The 24,725-nt window shown below is 48.8% G+C and overlaps 1 protein-coding gene across 3 annotated transcripts in view; it reads left to right on the top strand.

Annotated features, from left to right (window-relative positions):
* The window catches only part of LOC140392934 (tumor necrosis factor receptor superfamily member 5-like), a 171,283-nt gene that overhangs the window by 116,318 nt on the left and 30,240 nt on the right, over nucleotides 1-24,725 (top strand). For all 3 annotated transcript variants that reach the window (XM_072478715.1, XM_072478714.1, XM_072478716.1), the window contains exon 3: nucleotides 17,601-17,756. In XM_072478715.1, coding sequence (XP_072334816.1) covers nucleotides 17,601-17,756 — 156 coding nt within the window. The remainder of the gene's footprint in view (nucleotides 1-17,600; nucleotides 17,757-24,725) is intronic.

Raw genomic sequence — 24,725 nt, forward strand, 5'->3', positions numbered from 1 at the left:
ACACTCTGACGTACCCCAAACCTCTCACTGTAACACTCTGATATACCCCGCACCCCTCATTGTAACACTCTGATATATCCCACACCCCTCACTGAAACACTCGGATATATCCCACACCCCTCACTGTAACACTCTGATATACCCCACACCCCTCACTGAAACACTCTGATATACACCACACACCTCACTGTAACACTCTGATATATCCCACACCCCTCACTGTAACGCTCTGATATATACCACACCCCTCACTGAAACACTCTGATATATCCCACACCCCTCACTGAAAGACTCTGATATATCCCACACCCTTCACTGTAACACTCTGATATATCCCACACCCCTCACTGTAACACTCTGATATACCCCAGACCCCTCACTGTAACATTCTGATATATCGCACACCGCTCACTGTAACACTCTGATATACCCCACGTCCCTCACTGAAACACTCTGATATACCCCACACCCCTCACTGCAACATTCTGATATATCACCCACACCTCACTGTAACACACTGATATACCCCACACCCCTCACTGAAACACTCTGATATATCCCACACCCCTCACTGAAACACACTAATATATCCCACACCCCTCACTGTAACACTCTAATATATCCCACACCCCTCACTGTAACACTCTGATATACCCAACACCCCTCACTGTAACATTCTGATATATCCCACACCCCTCACTGTAACACACTGATATATCCCACACCCCTCACTGTAACATTCTGATATATCACCCACACCTCACTGTAACACACTGATATACCCCACACCCCTCACTGAAACACTCTGATATATCCCACACCCCTCACTGAAACACACTGATACATCCCACACCCCTCACTGTAACACTCTAATATATCCCACACCCCTCACTGTAACACTCTGATATACCCAACACCCCTCACTGTAACATTCTGATATATCCCACACCCCTCACTGTAACACTCTGTTATACCTCACACCCCTTACTGTAACACTCTGATAAATCCTACACCCCTCACTGTAACACGCTGATATACCCCAGACCCCTCACTGTAACATTCTGATATATCCCACACTCCTCACTGTAACATTCTGATATATCCCACACCCCTCACTGTAACACTCTGACATATTCCACACCCCTCACTGTAACACTCTGATGTACCCCACACCCCTCACTGTAATACTCAGATACATCACACGCCCCTCACTGTAACACTCTGATATACCCCACACCCCTCACTGAAACACTCTGATATACCCCACAACCCTCTGATATACCCCACATCCCTCACTGTAACACTCTGATACATCCCTCAGCCCTCACTGTAACACTCTGATATATCCCACACTCCTCACTGTAGCACTCTGACTTATCCCACACCCCTCACTGCAACACTCTGATATATCCCTCAGCCCTCACTGTAACACTCTGATATACCCCACACCCCTCACTGTAACACTCTGATATATCCCACACCCCTCACTGTCACATTCTGATATATTCCACACCCCTCACTGTAACACTCTGATGTACCCCACACCCCTCACTGTAACACTCTGATACATCCCAAACCCCTCACTGTAACACTCTGATATATCCCACACTCCTCACTGTAACACTCTGATATACCCCACACCCCTCACTGTAACACTCTGATATACCCCACACCTCTCACTGTAACACTCTGATTTTTCCCACACCCCTCACTGAAACACTCTGATTTATCCCACAACCCTCACTGTAACACTCTGATATACACCACACCCCTCACTGTAACGCTGATATATACCACACCCCTCACGTTAACACTCTGATATACCCCACACCCCTCACTGTAACACTCTGATATATCCCACACCCCTCACTGTAACACTCTGATACACCCCACACCTCTCACTGTAACACTCTGATACATCCCACACCCCTCACTGTAACACTCTGATATATCCCACAGCCCTCACTGAAACACTCTGATTTATCCCACAATCCTCACTGTAACATTCTGATATATCGCACACCCCTCATCGTAACACTCTGATATATCCCACACCTCTCACTGTAACACTCTGATACATTCCACACCCCTCACTGTAACACTCTGATATATCCCACACGCTCACTGTAACACTCTGATATAACCCACACCCCTCACTGTAACACTCTGATTTATCCCACACCCCTCACTGTAACACTCTGATATATCACACAGCCCTCACTGTAACACTCTGATATTCCCCACCCCCTTCACTGTAACACTCTGATATACCCCACACCCCTCACTGTAACACTTTGATATATCCCACACCCCTCATTGGAACACTCTGATATATCCCACACCCCTCACTGTAACACTCTGATATACCCCACACCCCTCACTGAAACTCTCTGATATACCCCACACCCCTCACTGAAACACTCTGATATATCCCACACCCCTCACTGTAACACTCTGATATACCCCACGTCCCTCACTGAAACACTCTGATATACCCCACACCCCTCACTGCAACATTCTGATATATCACCCACACCTCACTGTAACACACTGATATACCCCACACCCCTCACTGAAACACTCGGATATATCCCACACCTCTCACTGTAACACTCTGATATACACTACACACCTCACTGTAACTCTCTGATATATCCCACACCCCTCACTGTAACGCTCTGATATATCCCAAACCCCTCACTGAAACACGCTGATATATCCCACACCCCTCACTGTAACACTCTGATATATCCCACACCCCTCACTGTAACACTCTGATATACCCCAGACCCCTCACTGTAACATTCTGATATATCCCACACGCTCACTGTAACACTCTGATATAACCCACACCCCTCACTGTAACACTCTGATTTATCCCACACCCCTCACTGTAACAGTCTGATATATCACACAGCCCTCTCTGTAACACTCTGATATTCCCCACCCCCCTCACTGTAACACTCTGATATACCCCACACCCCTCACTGTAACACTCTGATATATCCCACACCCCTCACTGGAACACTCTGATATATCCCACACCCATCACTGTAACACTCTGATATACCCCACACCCCTCACTGAAACACACTGATATACCCCACACCCCTCACTGAAACACTCTGATATATCCCACACCCCTCACTGTAACACTCTGATATACCTCACAACCCTCACTGTAACACTCTGACGTACCCCAAACCTCTCATTGAAACACTCTGATATATCCCACACCCCTCACTGTAACACTCTGATATACCTCACAACCCTCACTGTAACACTCTGACGTACCCCAAACCTCTCACTGTAACACTCTGATATATCCCACACCCCTCATTGTAACACTCTGATATATCCCACACCCCTCACTGAAACACTCTGATATATCCCACACCCCTCACTGAAACACTCTGATATATCCCACACCCCTCACTGAAACACTCTGATATATCCCACACCCCTCACTGTAATACTCTGATATATCCCACACCCCTCACTGTAACACTCTGATATACCCCAGACCCCTCACTGTAACATTCTGATATATCCCACACGCTCACTGTAACACTCTGATATAACCCACACCCCTCACTGTAACACTCTGATTCATCCCACACCCCTCACTGTGACACTCTGATATATCACACAGCCCTCACTGTAACACTCTGATATTCCCCACCCCCCTCACTGTAACACTCTGATATATCCCACACCCCTCACTGGAACACTCTGATATATCCCACACCCCTCACTGAAACACTCTGATATACCTCACACCCCTCACTGAAACACTCTGATATATCCCACAACCCTCACTGTAACACTCTGATATACCTCACAACCCTCACTGAAACACTCTGACGTACCCCAAACCTCTCACTGTAACACTCTGATATACCCCGCACCCCTCATTGTAACACTCTGATATATCCCACACCCCTCACTGAAACACTTGGATATATCCCACACCCCTCACTGTAACACTCTGATATACCCCACACCCCTCACTGAAACACTCTGATATACACCACACACCTCACTGTAACACTCTGATATATCCCACACCCCTCACTGTAACGCTCTGATATATACCACACCCCTCACTGAAACACTCTGATATATCCCACACCCCTCACTGAAAGACTCTGATATATCCCACACCCTTCACTGTAACACTCTGATATATCCCACACCCCTCACTGTAACACTCTGATATACCCCAGACCCCTCACTGTAACATTCTGATATATCGCACACCGCTCACTGTAACACTCTGATATACCCCACGTCCCTCACTGAAACACTCTGATATACCCCACACCCCTCACTGCAACATTCTGATATATCACCCACACCTCACTGTAACACACTGATATACCCCACACCCCTCACTGAAATACTCTGATATATCCCACACCCCTCACTGAAACACACTAATATATCCCACACCCCTCACTGTAACACTCTAATATATCCCACACCCCTCACTGTAACACTCTGATATACCCAACACCCCTCACTGTAACATTCTGATATATCCCACACCCCTCACTGTAACACACTGATATATCCCACACCCCTCACTGTAACATTCTGATATATCACCCACACCACACTGTAACACACTGATATACCCCACACCCCTCACTGAAACACTCTGATATATCCCACACCCCTCACTGAAACACACTGATACATCCCACACCCCTCACTGTAACACTCTAATATATCCCACACCCCTCACTGTAACACTCTGATATACCCAACACCCCTCACTGTAACATTCTGATATATCCCACACCCCTCACTGTAACACTCTGTTATACCTCACACCCCTCACTGTAACACTCTGCCATACCCCACACCTCTCACTGTATCACTCTGATATACCCCGCACCCCTCATTGTAACACTCTGATATATCCCACACCCCTCACTAAAACACTCTGATATATCCCACACCCCTCACTGTAACACTCTGATATATCCCACACCCCTCACTGTAACACTCTGATAAATCCTACACCCCTCACTGTAACACGCTGATATACCCCAGACCCCTCACTGTAACATTCTGATATATCCCACACTCCTCACTGTAACATTCTGATATATCCCACACCCCTCACTGTAACACTCTGACATATTCCACACCCCTCACTGTAACACTCTGATGTACCCCACACCCCTCACTGTAACACTCAGATACATCACACGCCCCTCACTGTAACACTCTGATATACCCCACACCCCTCACTGTAACACTCTGATATACCCCACAACCCTCTGATATACCCCACATCCCTCACTGTAACACTCTGATACATCCCTCAGCCCTCACTGTAACACTCTGATATATCCCACACTCCTCACTGTAGCACTCTGACTTATCCCACACCCCTGACTGCAACACTCTGATATATCCCTCAGCCCTCACTGTAACACTCTGATATACCCCACACCCCTCACTGTAACACTCTGATATATCCCACACCCCTCACTGTCACATTCTGATATATTCCACACCCCTCACTGTAACACTCTGATGTACCCCACACCCCTCACTGTAACACTCTGATACATCCCAAACCCCTCACTGTAACACTCTGATATATCCCACACTCCTCACTGTAACACTCTGATATACCCCACACCCCTCACTGTAACACTCTGATATACCCCACACCTCTCACTGTAACACTCTGATTTTTCCCACACCCCTCACTGAAACACTCTGATTTATCCCACAACCCTCACTGTAACACTCTGATATACACCACACCCCTCACTGTAACGCTGATATATACCACACCCCTCACGTTAACACTCTGATATACCCCACACCCCTCACTGTAACACTCTGATATATCCCACACCCCTCACTGTAACACTCTGATACACCCCACACCTCTCACTGTAACACTCTGATACATCCCACACCCCTCACTGTAACACTCTGATATATCCCACAGCCCTCACTGAAACACTCTGATTTATCCCACAATCCTCACTGTAACATTCTGATATATCGCACACCCCTCATCGTAACACTCTGATATATCCCACACCTCTCACTGTAACACTCTGATACATTCCACACCCCTCACTGTAACACTCTGATATATCCCACACCCCTCACTGAAACACTCTGATGTATCCCACACCCCTTACTGTAACACTCTGATATACCCCACACCTCTCACTGTAACCCTCTGATACATCCCACACCCCTCACTGTAACACACATATATACCCCACACCCCTCACTGTAACACTCTGATATATCCCACACCCCTCACGTTAACGCTCTGATATATCCCACAACCCTCACTGTAATACTCTGATATATTCCACACCCCTCACTGTAACACTCTGAGATACCCAACAACACTCACTGTAACACTCTGATATACCCCACACCCTCACTGTAACACTCTGATATATCCCACAGCCCTCACTGTAACGCTCTGATATATCCCACACCCCTCACTGAAACACTCTGATATATCCCACACCCCTCACTGAAACACCCTGATATATCCCACACCCCTCACTGTAACACTCTGATATATCCCACAGCCCTCACTGTAACGCTCTGATATATCCCACACCCCTCACTGAAACACTCTGATATATCCCACACCCCTCACTGAAACACCCTGATATATCCCACACACCTCACTGTAACACTCTGATATATCCAACACCCCTCACTGAAACACTCTGATATACCCTGCACCACACACTGTAACACTCTGATATATCCCACACCCCTCACTGAAATGCTGATTTAACCCACAACCCCTCACTGTAACACTCTGATATACGCCACACCCCTCACTGTAATACTCTGATATATCCCACACCCCTCACTGTAACGCTCTGATATATCCCACACCCCTTACTGAAACACTCTGATATATCCCACACCCCTCACTGTAACGGTCTGATATATCCCACAGCCCTCACCGTAACACTCTGATATACCCCACACCCCTCACTGTAACACTCTGATATACCTCACCCCCCTCACTGTAACACTCTGATATATCCCACACCCCACACTGTAACACTCTGATATATTCCACACCCCTCATTGTAACACTCTGATGTACCCCACACCCCTCACTGTAACACTCTGATACATTCCACACCCCTCATTGTAACACTCTGATAAATCCCACACCCCTCACTGTAACACTCTGATATATCCCACACCCCTCACTGTAACACTCTGATATGCCATGCGCCACACACTGTAACACTCTGATATGTCCGACACCCCTTACTGTAACCCTCTGATATATCCCACACCCCTCACTGAAACACTCTAATATATCCCACACCCCTCACTGTAACACTCTGATATATCCCACACCCCTCACTGTAACACTCTGATATACCCCGCACCACACACTGTAACACTCTGATATATCCCACACCCCTCACTGAAATGCTGATTTAACCCACAACCCCTCACTGTAACACTCTGATATACCCCACACCCCTCACTGTAACACTCTGAATACCCCACACCCCTCACTGTAACACTCTGGTATATCCCACACCCCTCACTGTAACGCTATGATATATCACACACTCTTCACTGTAACACTCTGATATATCCCACACCTCTCACTGTAAAACTCTGATATACCCCACACCCCTCACTGTAACACCCTGATATACCCCGCACCTCTCACTGTAACACTCTGATACATCCCAAACCCCCACACTGTAACACTCTGATATATCCCACACCCCTCACTGAAACACTCTGATATATCCCACAGCCCTCACTGTAATGCTCTGATATATCCCACACCCCTCACTGAAACACTCTGATATATCCCACACCCCTCACTGAAACACCCTGATATATCCCACACCCCTCACTGTAACACTCTGATATACCCCACACCCTCACTGTAACACTCTGATATATCCCACAGCCCTCACTGTAATGCTCTGATATATCCCACACCCCTCACTGAAACACTCTGGTATATCCCACACCCCTCACTGAAACACCCTGATATATCCCACACCCCTCACTGTAACACTCTGATATATCCCACACCCCTCACTGAAACACTCTGATATACCCCGCACCACACACTGTAACACTCTGATATATCCCACACCCCTCACTGAAATGCTGATTTAACCCACAACCCCTCACTGTAACACTCTGATATACGCCACACCCCTCACTGTAACACTCTGATATATCCCACACCCCTCACTGTAACGCTCTGATATATCCCACACCCCTCACTGAAATACTCTGATATATCCCACACCCCTCACTGTAACGGTCTGATATATCCCACAGCCCTCACTGTAGCACTCTGATATACCCCACACCCCTCACTGTAACACTCTGATATATCCCACACCCATCACTGTAACACTCTGATATGACCCACACCCCTCACTGTAACACTCTGATCTACCCCACACCCCTCATTGTAACACTCTGTTATGACCCACACCCCTCACTGTAACACTCTGATACATCCCACAGCCCTCACTGTACACTCTGATATATCCCAAACCCCTCACTGTACCACTCTGATATATCCCACACCCCTCACTGTAACACTCTGATATATCCCACACCCCTCACTGTAACACTCTGATATATCCCACACCCCTCACTGTAACACTCTGATATACCCCACACCCCTCACTGTAACACTCTGGTGTACCCCACACCACACACTGTAACACTCTGATATATCCCACACCCCTCACTGTCACATTCTGATATATTCCACACCCCTCACTGTAACACTCTGATGTACCCCACACCCCTCACTGTAACACTCTGATACATCCCAAACCCCTCACTGTAACACTCTGATATATCCCACACTCCTCACTGTAACACTCTGATATACCCCACACCCCTCACCGTAACACTCTGATATACCCCACACCTCTCACTGTAACACTCTGATTTTTCCCACACCCCTCACTGAAACACTCTGATTTATCCCACAACCCTCACTGTAACACTCTGATATACACCACACCCCTCACTGTAACGCTGATATACCCCACACCCCTCACGTTAACACTCTGATATACCCCACACCCCTCACTGTAACACTCTGATATATCCCACACCCCTCACTGTAACACTCTGATACACCCTACACCTCTCACTGTAACACTCTGATACATCCCACACCCCTCACTGTAACACTCTGATATATCCCACACCCCTCACTGAAACACTCTGATGTATCCCACAATCCTCACTGTAACATTCTGATGTATCGCACACCCCTCACCGTAACACTCTGATATACCCCACACCTCTCACTGTAACACTCTGAAAAATTCCACACCCCTCACTGTAACACTCTGATATATCCCACACCCCTCACTGAAACACTCTGATATATCCCACACCCCTCACTGTAACACTCTGATGTATCCCACACCCCTTACTGTAACACTCTGATATACCCCACACCTCTCACTGTAACCCTCTGATACATCCCACACCCCTCACTGTAACACACATATATACCCCACACCCCTCACTGTAACACTCTGATATATCCCACACCCCTCACTTTAACGCTCTGATATTTCCACAACCCTCACTGTAATACTCTGATATATTCCACACCCCTCACTGTAACACTCTGAGATACCCAACAACACTCACTGTAACACTCTGATATACCCCACACCCTCACTGTAACACTCTGATATATCCCACAGCCCTCACTGTAATGCTCTGATATATCCCACACCCCTCACTGAAACACTCTGATATATCCCACACCCCTCACTGAAACACCCTGATATATCCCACACCCCTCACTGTAACACTCTGATATACCCCACACCCTCACTGTAACACTCTGATATATCCCACAGCCCTCACTGTAATGCTCTGATATATCCCACACCCCTCACTGAAACACTCTGGTATATCCCACACCCCTCACTGAAACACCCTGATATATCCCACACCCCTCACTGTAACACTCTGATATATCCCACACCCCTCACTGAAACACTCTGATATACCCCGCACCACACACTGTAACACTCTGATATATCCCACACCCCTCACTGAAATGCTGATTTAACCCACAACCCCTCACTGTAACACTCTGATATACGCCACACCCCTCACTGTAACACTCTGATATATCCCACACCCCTCACTGTAACGCTCTGATATATCCCACACCCCTCACTGAAATACTCTGATATATCCCACACCCCTCACTGTAACGGTCTGATATATCCCACAGCCCTCACTGTAGCACTCTGATATACCCCACACCCCTCACTGTAACACTCTGATATACCTCACCCCCCTCACTGTAACACTCTGATATATCCCACACCCCTCACTGTAACACTCTGATACACCCTACACCTCTCACTGTAACACTCTGATACATCCCACACCCCTCACTGTAACACTCTGATATATCCCACACCCCTCACTGAAACACTCTGATTTATCCCACAATCCTCACTGTAACATTCTGATGTATCGCACACCCCTCACCGTAACACTCTGATATACCCCACACCTCTCACTGTAACACTCTGATACATTCCACACCCCTCACTGTAACACTCTGATATATCCCACACCCCTCACTGAAACACTCTGATTTATCCCACACCCCTCACTGTAACACTCTTATGTATCCCACACCCCTTACTGTAACACTCTGATATACCCCACACCTCTCACTGTAACCCTCTGATACATCCCACACCCCTCACTGTAACACACATATATACCTCACACCCCTCACTGTAACACTCTGATATATCCCACACCCCTCACTTTAACGCTCTGATATTTCCACAACCCTCACTGTAATACTCTGATATATTCCACACCCCTCACTGTAACACTCTGAGATACCCAACAACACTCACTGTAACACTCTGATATACTCCACACCCTCACTGTAACACTCTGATATATCCCACAGCACTCACTGTAACGCTCTGATATATCCCACACCCCTCACTGAAACACCCTGATATATCCCACACCCCTCACTGAAACACCCTGATATATCCCACACCCCTCACTGTAACACTCTGATATACCCCACACCCTCACTGTAACACTCTGATATATCCCACAGCCCTCACTGTAACGCTCTGATATATCCCACACCCCTCACTGAAACACTCTGATATATCCCACACCCCTCACTGAAACACCCTGATATATCCCACACCCCTCACTGTAACACTCTGATATATCCCACACCCCTCACTGAAACACTCTGATATACCCCGCACCACACACTGTAACACTCTGATATATCCCACACCCCTCACTGAAATGCTGATTTAATCGACAACCCCTCACTGTAACACTCTGATATACGCCACACCCCTCACTGTAACACTCTGATATATCCCACACCCCTCACTGTAACGCTCTGATATATCCCACACCCCTCACTGAAACACTCTGATATATCCCACACCCCTCACTGTAACGGTCTGATATATCCCACAGCCCTCACTGTAGCACTCTGATATACCCCACACCCCTCACTGTAACACTTTGATATACCTCACCCCCCTCACTGTAACACTCTGATATATCCCACACCCCTCACTGTAACACTCTGATATATTCCACCCCCCTCATTGTAACACTCTGATGTACCCCACACCCCTCACTGTAACACTCTGATACTTTCCACACCCCTCATTGTAACACTCTGATAAATCCCACACCCCTCACTGTAACACTCTGATATATCCCACACCCCTCACTGTAACACTCTGATATGCCCCGCGCCACACACTGTAACACTCTGATCCATCCCACACCCCTCACTGTAACACTCTGATATATCCCACACCCCTCACTGAAACACTCTAATATATCCCACACCCCTCACTGTAACACTCTGATATATCCCACACCCCTCACTGTAACACTCTGATATACCCCGCACCACACACTGTAACACTCTGATATATCCCACACCCGTCACTGAAATGCTGATTTAACCCACAACCCCTCACTGTAACACTCTGATATACCCCACACCCCTCACTGTAACACTCTGATATACCCCACACCCCTCACTGTAACACTCTGATATATCCCACACCCCTCACTGTAACGCTATGATATATCACACACTCTTCACTGTAACACTCTGATATATCCCACACCTCTCACTGTAAAACTCTGATATACCCCACACCCCTCACTGTAACACCCTGATATGCCCCACATCTCTCACACTAACACTCTGATACATCCCAAACCCCGCACTGTAACACTCTGATATATCCCACACCCCTCACTGAAACACTCTGATATACCCCACACCTCTCCCTGTAACACTCTGATATACCCCACACTCCTCACTGTAACACTCTGATATATCCCACACCCCTCACTGTGACACTCTGATATATCCCACACCCATCACTGTAACACTCTGATATACCCCACACCTCTCCCTGTAACACTCTGATATACCCCACACTCCTCACTGTAACACTCTGATATATCCCACACTCCTCACTGTAACACTCTGATATATCCCACACCCATTACTGTAACAATCTGATGTGTCCCACACCCCTCACTGTAACACTCTGATATACCCCACACCCATCACTGTAACACTCTGATATATCCCACACCCATCACTGTAACACTCTGATATATCCCACACCCATCACTGTAACACTCTGATATATCCCACACACCTCAGTGTAACACTCTGATATATCCCACACCCCTCACTGTAACAGACTGATATAACCGACACCCCTCACTGTAACACTATGATATACCCCTCACCCCTCACTGTAACACTCTGATATGACCCACACCCCTCACTGTAACACTCTGATCTACCCCACACCCCTCATTGTAACACTCTGTTATGACCCACACCCCTCACTGTAACACTCTGATACATCCCACAGCCCTCACTGTACACTCTGATATATCCCAAACCCCTCACTGTAACACTCTGATATATCCCACACCCCTCATTGTAACACTCTGATATATCCAACACCCCTCACTGTAACACTCTGATATATTCCACACCCCTCACTGTAACACTCTGATATACCCCACACCCCTCACTGTAACACTCTGATTTATCCCACACCCATCACTGTAACACTCTGATATATCCCACACCCCTCACTGTAACACTCTGATATATCCCACACCCCTCACTGTAACACTCTGATATATCCCACACCCATCAATGTAACACTCTGGTGTACCCCACACCACACACTGTAACACTCTGATATATCCCACACCCCTCACTGTAACACTCTGATATATCCCACACCCCTCAATGTAACACTCTGGTGTACCCCACACCACACACTGTAACACTCTGATATATTCCACACCCCTCACTGTAACACTCTGATATACCCCACACCCCTCACTGTAACACTCTGATTTTTCCCACACCCATCACTGTAACACTCTGATATATCCCACACCCCTCACTGAAACACTCTGATATATCCCCCCCCCCCACTGTAACACTCTGATATATCCCACACCCCTCACTGTAACACTCTGATATATCCCCCCCCCCCACTGTAACACTCTGATATATCCCACACCCCTCACTGTAACACTCTGATATATCCCACACCCCTCAATGTAACACTCTGGTGTACCCCACACCACACACTGTAACACTCTGATATATCCCACACCCCTCACTGTAACACTCTGATATATCCCACACCCCTCAATGTAACACTCTGGTGTACCCCACACCACACACTGTAACACTCTGATATATCCCACACCCCTCACTGTAACACTCTGATATATCCCACACCCCTCAATGTAACACTCTGGTGTACCCCACACCACACACTGTAACACTCTGATATATTCCACACCCCTCACTGTAACACTCTGATATATCCCACACCCCTCAATGTAACACTCTGGTGTACCCCACACCACACACTGTAACACTCTGATATATTCCACACCCCTCACTGTAACACTCTGATATACCCCACACCCCTCACTGTAACACTCTGATTTTTCCCACACCCATCACGGTAACACTCTGATATATCCCACACCCCTCACTGTAACACTCTGATATATCCCCCCCCACTGTAACACTCTGATATATCCCACACCCCTCACTGTAACACTCTGATATATCCCCCCCCCCCCACTGTAACACTCTGATATATCCCACACCCCTCACTGTAACACTCTGATATATCCCACACCCCTCAATGTAACACTCTGGTGTACCCCACACCACACACTGTAACACTCTGATATATCCCACACCCCTCACTGTAACACTCTGATATATCCCACACCCCTCAATGTAACACTCTGGTGTACCCCACACCACACACTGTAACACTCTGATATATTCCACACCCCTCACTGTAACACTCTGATATACCCCACACCCCTCACTGTAACACTCTGATTTTTCCCACACCCATAACTGTAACACTCTGATATATCCCACACCCCTCACTGTAACACTCTGATATATCCCCCCCCCCTGTAACACTCTGATATATCCCACACCCCTCACTGTAACACTCTGATATATCCCCCCCCCCCACTGTAACACTCTGATATATCCCACACCCCTCAGTGTAACACTCTGATATATCCCACACCCCTCACTGTAACAGACTGATATAACCGACACCCCTCACTGTAACACTATGATATACCCCTCACCCCTCACTGTAACACTCTGATATGACCCACACCCCTCACTGTAACACTCTGATCTACCCCACACCCCTCATTGTAACACTCTGTTATGACCCACACCCCTCACTGTAACACTCTGATATATCCCAAACCCCTCACTGTAACACTCTGATATATCCCACACCCCTCACTGTAACACTCTGATATATCCAACACCCCTCACTGTAACACTCTGATATATTCCACACCCCTCACTGTAACACTCTGATATACCCCACACCCCTCACTGTAACACTCTGATTTATCCCACACCCATCACTGTAACACTCTGATATATCCCACACCCCTCACTGTAACACTCTGATATATCCCACACCCCTCACTGTAACACTCTGATATATCCCACACCCATCAATGTAACACTCTGGTGTACCCCACACCACACACTGTAACACTCTGATATATCCCACACCCCTCACTGTAACACTCTGATATATCCCACACCCCTCAATGTAACACTCTGGTGTACCCCACACCACACACTGTAACACTCTGATATATTCCACACCCCTCACTGTAACACTGATATACCCCACACCCCTCACTGTAACACTCTGATTTTTCCCACACCCATCACTGTAACACTCTGATATATCCCACACCCCTCACTGAAACACTCTGATATATCCCCCCCCCACTGTAACACTCTGATATATCCCACACCCCTCACTGTAACACTCTGATATATCCCCCCCCCCCCCCACTGTAACACTCTGATATATCCCACACCCCTCACTGTAACACTCTGATATATCCCACACCCCTCAATGTAACACTCTGGTGTACCCCACACCACACACTGTAACACTCTGATATATCCCACACCCCTCACTGTAACACTCTGATATATCCCACACCCCTCAATGTAACACTCTGGTGTACCCCACACCACACACTGTAACACTCTGATATATCCCACACCCCTCACTGTAACACTCTGATATATCCCACACCCCTCAATGTAACACTCTGGTGTACCCCACACCACACACTGTAACCCTCTGATATATTCCACACCCCTCACTGTAACACTCTGATATATCCCACACCCCTCAATGTAACACTCTGGTGTACCCCACACCACACACTGTAACACTCTGATATATTCCACACCCCTCACTGTAACACTCTGATATACCCCACACCCCTCACTGTAACACTCTGATTTTTCCCACACCCATCACTGTAACACTCTGATATATCCCACACCCCTCACTGTAACACTCTGATATATCCCCCCCCCCACTGTAACACTCTGATATATCCCACACCCCTCACTGCAACACTCTGATATATCCCCCCCCCCACTGTAACACTCTGATATATCCCACACCCCTCACTGTAACACTCTGATATATCCCACACCCCTCAATGTAACACTCTGGTGTACCCCACACCACACACTGTAACACTCTGATATATCCCACACCCCTCACTGTAACACTCTGATATATCCCACACCCCTCAATGTAACACTCTGGTGTACCCCACACCACACACTGTAACACTCTGATATATTCCACACCCCTCACTGTAACACTCTGATATACCCCACACCCCTCACTGTAACACTCTGATTTTTCCCACACCCATCACTGTAACACTCTGATATATCCCACACCCCTCACTGTAACACTCTGATATATCCCCCCCCCCCACTGTAACACTCTGATATATCCCACACCCCTCACTGTAACACTCTGATATATCTCCCCCCCCCCCCACTGTAACACTCTGATATATCCCACACCCCTCACTGTAACACTCTGATATATCCCACACCCCTCAATGTAACACTCTGGTGTACCCCACACCACACACTGTAACACTCTGATATATTCCACACCCCTCACTGTAACACTCTGATATACCCCACACCCCTCACTGTAACACTTTGGTTTTTCCCACACCCATCACTGTAACACTCTGATATATCCCACACCCCTCACTGTAACACTCTGATATATCCCCCCCCACCACTGTAACACTCTGATATATCCCACACCCCTCACTGTAACACTCTGATATATCCCCCCCCCCACTGTAACACTCTGATATATCCCACACCACACACAGTAACACTCTGATATATCCCCCCCCCCCCTCACTGTAACACTCTGATATATCCCACACCCCTCACTGTAACACTCTGATATATCCCACACCCCTCAATGTAACACTCTGGTGTACCCCACACCACACACTGTAACACTCTGATATATTCCACACCCCTCACTGTAACACTCTGATATACCCCACACCCCTCACTGTAACACTCTGGTTTTTCCCACACCCATCACTGTAACACTCTGATATATCCCACACCCCTCACTGTAACACTCTGATATATCCCCCCCCCCACTGTAACACTCTGATATATCCCACACCCCTCACTGTAACACTCTGATATTTCCCCCCTCCCACTGTAACACTCTGATATATCCCACACCACACACAGTAACACTCTGATATATCCCCCCCCCTCACTGTAACACTCTGATATATCCCACACCCCTCACTGTAACACTCTGATATATCCCACACCCCTCAATGTAACACTCTGATGTACCCCACACCACACACAGTAACAGTCTGATATATCCCATATCCCTCACTGTAACACACAGATATATCCCACAACCCTCACTGTAACACTCTGATATATCCCACACCCCTCACTGTAACACTCTGATATATCCCACACCCCTCAATGTAACACTCTGATGTACCCCACACCACACACAGTAACACTCTGATATACCCGACAACCCTCACTGTACCAGTATAAAAGTTGCTGACGGAACTGAAATCTTTCTCAGGCAGTAACCTGGTGATGGCTGCTCGCTGCTCACCAACAGCAAATACTCAGTGTCAATGTAAGCGCGGATACTACTGTTCGAGCAGACAGGGTACGAAGTGTGAACGGTGCAGGAAAATCACATGTTGCGGACCAGGACAAGGCATCACAGAAAAAGGTAAAATGATCTTCCAGAACCTGCCATTATCTTCTTCCTTCTCTTCAAACCTGCTCTATGAAATGGTTTATCCAAATCTCCACCATTTTTTGTATACTAATCCAAACTCTTGGGCAGTCATCTGTACACTGACTGATGTCTCTCACTCCCGTATCTCTCTCTCAGGGAGATATCTGTACACTGACTGGTGTCTCTCAGTCCCCTCTCTCTCTCAGGGAGATATCTGTACAATGACTGGTGTCTCTCAGTCCCCTCTCTCTCAGGGAGATATCTGTCCACTGACTGGTCTCTCTCTCGCTCTCTCTCTACCAGGGTGATATCTGTACACTGACTGGTGTCTCTCAGTCCCCTCTCTCTCAGGGAGATATCTGTACACTGACTGGTGTCTCTCAGTCCCCTCTCTCTCAGGGAGATATCTGTACACTGACTGGTGTCTCTCAGTCCTCTCTCTCAGGGAGATATCTGTACACTGACTGGTGTCTCTCAGTCCCCTCTCTCTCAGGGAGATATCTGTACACTGACTGGTGTCTCTCAGTCCTCTCTCTCAAGGAGATATCTGTACACTGACTGATGCCTCTCAGTCCCCTCTCTCTCAGGGAGATATCTGTACAATGACTGGTGTCTCTCAGTCCCCTCCCTCACACTCTCTCAGGGTGATATCGGTATACTGACTGGTATCTCTCAGTTCCCTATCGCTCTGGGAGATATCAGTACACTGAGTGGTGTATCTCAGTCCCCTCTCTCACACTCTCTCAGGGAGATATCTGTACACTGACTGGTGTCTCTCAGCCCCTCTCTCTGAGTGATATCTGTACACTGGCTGGTGTCTCTCACTGCCATACCTCTCTCAGGGAGATATATGTACACAGGCTGGTGTCTATCAGTCCCCTCTCTCTCAGGGTGATGTCTGTACACTGACTGGTGTCTCTCAGTTCCCTATCGCTCATGGAGATATCAGTACACTGAGTGGTGTCTCTCAGTCCCCTCTCTCACACTCTCTCAGGGAGACATCTGTACACTGACTGGTGTCTCTCAGCCCCTTGTCTCTCAGGGAGATATCTGTACACTGACTGGTCTCTCTCCCTCGCTCTCTCTCTCTCAGGGAGATATCTGTACACTGACTGGTGTCTCTCAGCCCCCTCTCTCACTCAGGGAGATATCTGAACACTGACTGGTGTCTCTCAGTCCCCTCTCTCTCAGGGAGATATCTGTACACTGACTGGTGTCTCTCAGTCCCCTCTCTCTCAGGGAGATATCTGCACACTGACTGGTGTCTCTCAGTCCCTCTCTCTCAGGGAGCTATCTGTGCACTGACTGGTGTCTCTCAGTCCCCTCTCTCTCTCAGGGAGATATCTGTACACTGACTGGTGTCTCTCAGTCCCCTCTCTCTCAGGGAGATATCTGTGCACTGACTGGTGTCTCTCAGTCCTCTCTCAGGGAGATATCTGTACACTGACTGGTCTCTCTCTCGCTCTGTCTCTCTCAGGGAGATGTCTGTACACTGACTGGTGTCTCTCAGTCCCCTCTCTCTCAGGCAGATATCTGTACACTGACTGGTGTCTCTCAGTCCTCTCTCTCTCAGGGAGATACCTGTACACTGACTGGTGTCTCTCAGTCCCTCTCTCTCTCAGGGAGTTATCAGTACACTGACTGGTGTCTATCAGTCCCCTCTCAGGGTGATATCTGTACACTGACTGGTGTCTCTCAACCCCTCCCTCTCAGGGAGATATCTGTACACTGACTGGTGTCTCTCAGTCCCCCCTCTCTCTCAGGGTGATATCTGTACACTGACTGGTGTCTCTCAGTCCCCTCTCTCTCAGGCAGATATCTGTACACTGACTGGTGTCTCTCAGTCCCCTCTCTCACTCAGGGAGATATCTGAATACTGACTGGTGTCTCTCAGTCGTCTCTCTCTCAGGGAGATATGTGTACACGTACTGGTGTCTCTCTGTCCCTCTTTCTCTCAGGGTGATATCTGTACACTGACTGGTGTCTCTCACTCCCGTATCTCTCTCTCAGGGAGATATCTGTGCACTGACTGGTGTCTATCAGTCCCCTCTCTCTCAGGGAGATATCTGTACACTGACTGGTGTCTATCAGTCCCCTCTCTCTCAGGGGGCTATCTGTACACTGACTGCTGTCTATCAGTCCCCTCTCTCTCAGGGAGATATCTGTACACTGACTGGTGTCCCTCAGTCCCCTCTCTCACAGGGAGATATCTGTACACTGACTGGTGTCTCTCACTCCCGTATCTCTCTCTCAGGGAGAGATCTGTACACTGACTGGTTTCTCTCAGTCCCCTATCTCTCAGGGAGATATCTGTACACTGACTGGTGTCTCTCAGTTCCTCTCTCTCAGGGAGAAATCTGCACACTGACTGGTGTCTCTCAGTCCCCTCTCTCTCAGGGAGATATCTGTACACTGACTGCTGTCTATCAGTCCCCTCTCTCTCAGGGAGAAATCTGCACACTGACTGGTGTCTCTCAGTCCCCTCTCTCTCAGGCAGATATCTGTACACTGACTGGTGTCTCTCAGTCCCCTCTCTCTCAGGGAGCTATGTGTACACGTACTGGTGTCTCTCTGTCCCTCTCTCTCTCTCAGGGAGATATCTGTACACTGACTGGTGTCTCTTAGTCCCCTCACTCTCAGGGTGATATCTGTACACTGACTGGTGTCTCTCACTCCCGTATCTCTCTCTCAGGGTGATATCTGTACACTGACTGGTGTCTCTCACTCCCGTATCTCTCTCTCAGGGAGATATCTGTACACTGACTGGTGTCTATCAGTCCCCTCTCTCTCAGGGGGCTATCTGTACACTGACTGCTGTCTATCAGTCCCCTCTCTCTCAGGGAGATATCTGTACACTGACTGGTGTCCCTCAGTCCCCTCTCTCACAGGGGGATATCTGTACACTGACTGGTGTCTATCAGTCCCCTCTCTCTCAGGGAGATATCTGTACACTGACTGGTGTCTATCAGTCCCCTCTCTCTCAGGGGGCTATCTGTACACTGACTGCTGTCTATCAGTCCCCTCTCTCTCAGGGAGATATCTGTACACTGACTGGTGTCCCTCAGTCCCCTCTCTCACAGGGGGATATCCGTACACTGACTGGTGTCTCTCACTCCCGTATCTCTCTCTCAGGGAGAGATCTGTACACTGACTGGTGTCTCTCAGTCCCCTATCTCTCAGGGAGATATCTGTACACTGACTGGTGTCTCTCAGTCCCTCTCTCTCAGGGAGAAATCTGCACACTGACTGGTGTCTCTCTGTCCCCTCTCTCTCAGGGAGATATCTGTACACTGACTGGTGTCTCTCAGTCCCCCCTCTCTCTCAGGGAGATATCTGTGCACTGACTGGTGTCTCTCAGCCCCCTCTCTCTCTCAGGGAGATATCTGTGCACTGACTGGTGTCTATCAGTCCCCTCTCTCTCAGGGTGATATCTGTACACTGACTGGTGTCTCTCAACCCCTCCCTCTCAGGGTGATATCTGTACACTGACTGGTGTCTCTCAGTCCCCCCTCTCTCTCAGGGTGATATCTGTACACTGACTGGTGTCTCTCAGTCCCCTCTCTCTCAGGCAGATATCTGTACACTGACTGGTGTCTCTCAGTCCCCTCTCTCACTCAGGGAGATATCTGAATACTGACTGGTGTCTCTCAGTCCCCTCTCTCTCAGGGAGATATGTGTACACGTACTGGTGTCTCTCTGTCCCTCTCTCTCTCTCAGGGTGATATCTGTACACTGACTGGTGTCTATCAGTCCCCTCTCTCTCGGGGTGATATCTGTACACTGACTGGTGTCTCTCAGTTCCCTATCGCTCAGGGAGATATCTGTACACTGAGTGGTGTCTCTCAGTCCCCTCTCTCACACTCTCTCCGGGAGATATCTGTTAACTGACTGGTGTCTCTCAGTCCCCTCTCTCTCGGGGTGATATCTGTACACTGACTGGTGTCTCTCAGTTCCCTATCGCTCAGGGAGATATCTGTACACTAAGTGGTGTCTCTCAGTCCCCTCTCTCACACTCTCTCAGGGAGATATCTGTACACTGATTGGTGTCTCTTAGTCCCCTCACTCTCAGGGTGATATCTGTACACTGACTGGTGTCTCTCACTCCCGTATCTCTCTCTCAGGGTGATATCTGTGCACTGACTGGTGTCTCTCACTCCCGTATTTCTCTCTCAGAGAGATATCTGTACACTGACTGGTGTCTATCAGTCCCCTCTCTCTCAGGGAGATATCTGTACACTGACTGGTGTCTATCAGTCCCCTCTCTCTCAGGGGGCTATCTGTACACTGACTGCTGTCTATCAGTCCCCTCTCTCTCAGGGAGATATCTGTACACTGACTGGTGTCTCTCAGTCCCCTCTCTCTCAGGGAGAAATCTGAATACTGACTGGTGTCTCTCAGTCCCCTCTCTCTCAGGGAGATATCTGTACACTGACTGGTGTCTCTCAGTTCCTCTCTCTCAGGGAGAAATCTGCACACTGACTGGTGTCTCTCAGTCCCCTCTCTCTCAGGGAGATATCTGTACACTGACTGCTGTCTATCAGTCCCCTCTCTCTCAGGGAGAAATCTGCACACTGACTGGTGTCTCTCAGTCCCCTCTCTCTCAGGGAGATATCTGTACACTGACTGCTGTCTATCAGTCCCCTCTCACTCAAGGAGATATCTGTACACTGACTGGTGTCTCTCAGTCCCCTCTCTCTCAGGGAGAAATCTGAATACTGACTGGTGTCTCTCAGTCCCCTCTCTCTCAGGGAGATATCTGTACACTGACTGGTCTCTCTCTCGCTCTCTCTCTCTCAGGGAGATATCTGTACACTGACTGGTCTCTCTCTCGCTCTCTCTCTCTCAGGGAGAGATCTGTACACTGACTGATGTCTATCAGTCCCCTCTCTCTCAGGGAGATATCTGTACACTGACTGGTGTCTCTCAGTCCCCTCTCTCTCAGGGTGATATCTGTACACTGACTGGTGTCTCTCAGTCCCCACTCTCTCAGGGAGAAATCTGCACACTGACTGGTGTCTCTCAGTCCCCTCTCTCTCAGGGAGATATCTGCACACTGACTGGTGTCTCTCAGTCCCCTCTCTCTCAGGGAGATATCTGTGCACTGTCTCTCAGTCCCCTCTCTCTCAGGGAGATATCTGTACACTGACTGGTGTCTCTCAGTCCCCTCTCTTTCTCAGGGAGATATCTGTACACTGACTGGTGTCTCTCAGTCCCCTCTCTCTCTCAGGGAGATATCTGGGGCGTCATTCTCCGACCCCCCAGCGGGTCGGAGAATGGCCGTTGGCCGCCGTGAATCCCGCCCCCGCCGGTTGCCGAAGTCTCCGGTACCGGATATTCGGCGGGGGCGAGAATCGGGCCGCACCGGTTGGCGGGCCCCCCCGCTCGATTCTCCGGCCCGGATGGGCCGAAGTCCCGCCAATAAATTGCCTGTCCCCCCGGCGTAAATTAGAGTACCTATTTACCGGCGGGACAAAGCGGCGTGGGCGGAAATCCCTCCGGCGCCGGCATAGCCCCTCAATGTTGGGGCTCGGCCCCCAAAGATGCGGAGCATTCCGCATCTTTGGGGCGGCGCGATGCCCGTCTGATTGGCGACGTTTTGGGCGCCAGTCGGCGGACATCGCGCCGTTTGGGGAGAATTCCGCCCCTGAACATTGACTGGTGTCTCTCAGTCCCCTCTCTCTCAGCGATATATCTGTACGCTGACTGGTCTCTCTCTCGCTCTCTCTCTCTCAGGGAGATATCTGTACACTGACTGGTGTCTCTCAGCCCCCTCTCTCACTCAGCGAGATATCTGAACACTGACTGGTGTCTCTCAGTCCCCTCTCTCTCAGCGAGATATCTGTACGCTGACTGGTCTCTCTCTCGCTCTCTCTCTCTCAGGGAGATATCTGTACACTGACTGGTGTCTCTCAGTCCCTCTCTCACACGGTGATATCTGTACACTGACTGGTGTCTCTCAGTCCTCTCTCCCACAGGGAGATATCTGTACACTGACTGGTGTCTCTCAGTCCCCTCTCTCTCAGGCAGATATCTGTACACTGACTGGTGTCTCTCAGTCCCCTCTCTCTCAGGGAGATATCTGTACACTGACTGGTGTCTCTGAGTCCCCTCTCTCTCAGGCAGATATCTGTACACTGACTGGTGTCTCTCAGTCCCTCTCTCACACGGTGATATCTGTACACTGACTGGTGCCTCTCAGCCCCCTCTCTCACTCAGGGAGATATCTGTACACTGACTGGTGTCTCTCAGTCCCTCTCTCACACGGTGATATCTGTACACTGACTGGTGTCTCTCAGTCCTCTCTCCCACAGGGAGATATCTGTACACTGACTGGTGTCTCTCAGTCCCCTCTCTCTCAGGCAGATATCTGTACACTGACTGGTGTCTCTCAGTCCCCTCTCTCTCAGGGAGTTATCAATACACTGACTGCTGTCTATCAGTCCCCTCTCTCTCAGGGAGATATCTGTACACTGACTGGTGTCTCTCAGTCCCCTCTCCTTCGCTCTCTCTCTCAGTGAGATATCTGTACACTGACTGGTGTCTCTCAGTCCCCTCTCTCAGGGAGATATCTGTACACTGACTGGTGTCTCTCAGTCCCCTCTCTCTCAGGGAGATATCTGTACACTGACTGGTGTCTCTCAGTCCCCTCTCTCTCAGGGAGATATCTGTACACTGACTGGTGTCTCTCAGTCCCCTCTCTCTCTCAGGGAGATATCTGTACGCTGACTGGTCTCTCTCTCGCTCTCTCTCTCTCAGGGAGATATCTGTACACTGACTGGTGTCTCTCAGTCCCCTCTCTCTCAGGGAGATATCTGTACACTGACTGGTGTCTCTCAGTCCCCTCTCTCTCAGTGAGATATCTGTACACTGACTGGTGTCTCTCAGTCCCCTCTCTCAGGCAGATATCTGTACACTGACTGGTGTCTCTCAGTCCTCTCTCTCTCAGGGAGATACCTGTAC

This window comes from Scyliorhinus torazame, chromosome 16 (assembly GCF_047496885.1).
Source record: "Scyliorhinus torazame isolate Kashiwa2021f chromosome 16, sScyTor2.1, whole genome shotgun sequence".
Taxonomy (NCBI): Eukaryota; Metazoa; Chordata; class Chondrichthyes; order Carcharhiniformes; family Scyliorhinidae; genus Scyliorhinus; species Scyliorhinus torazame.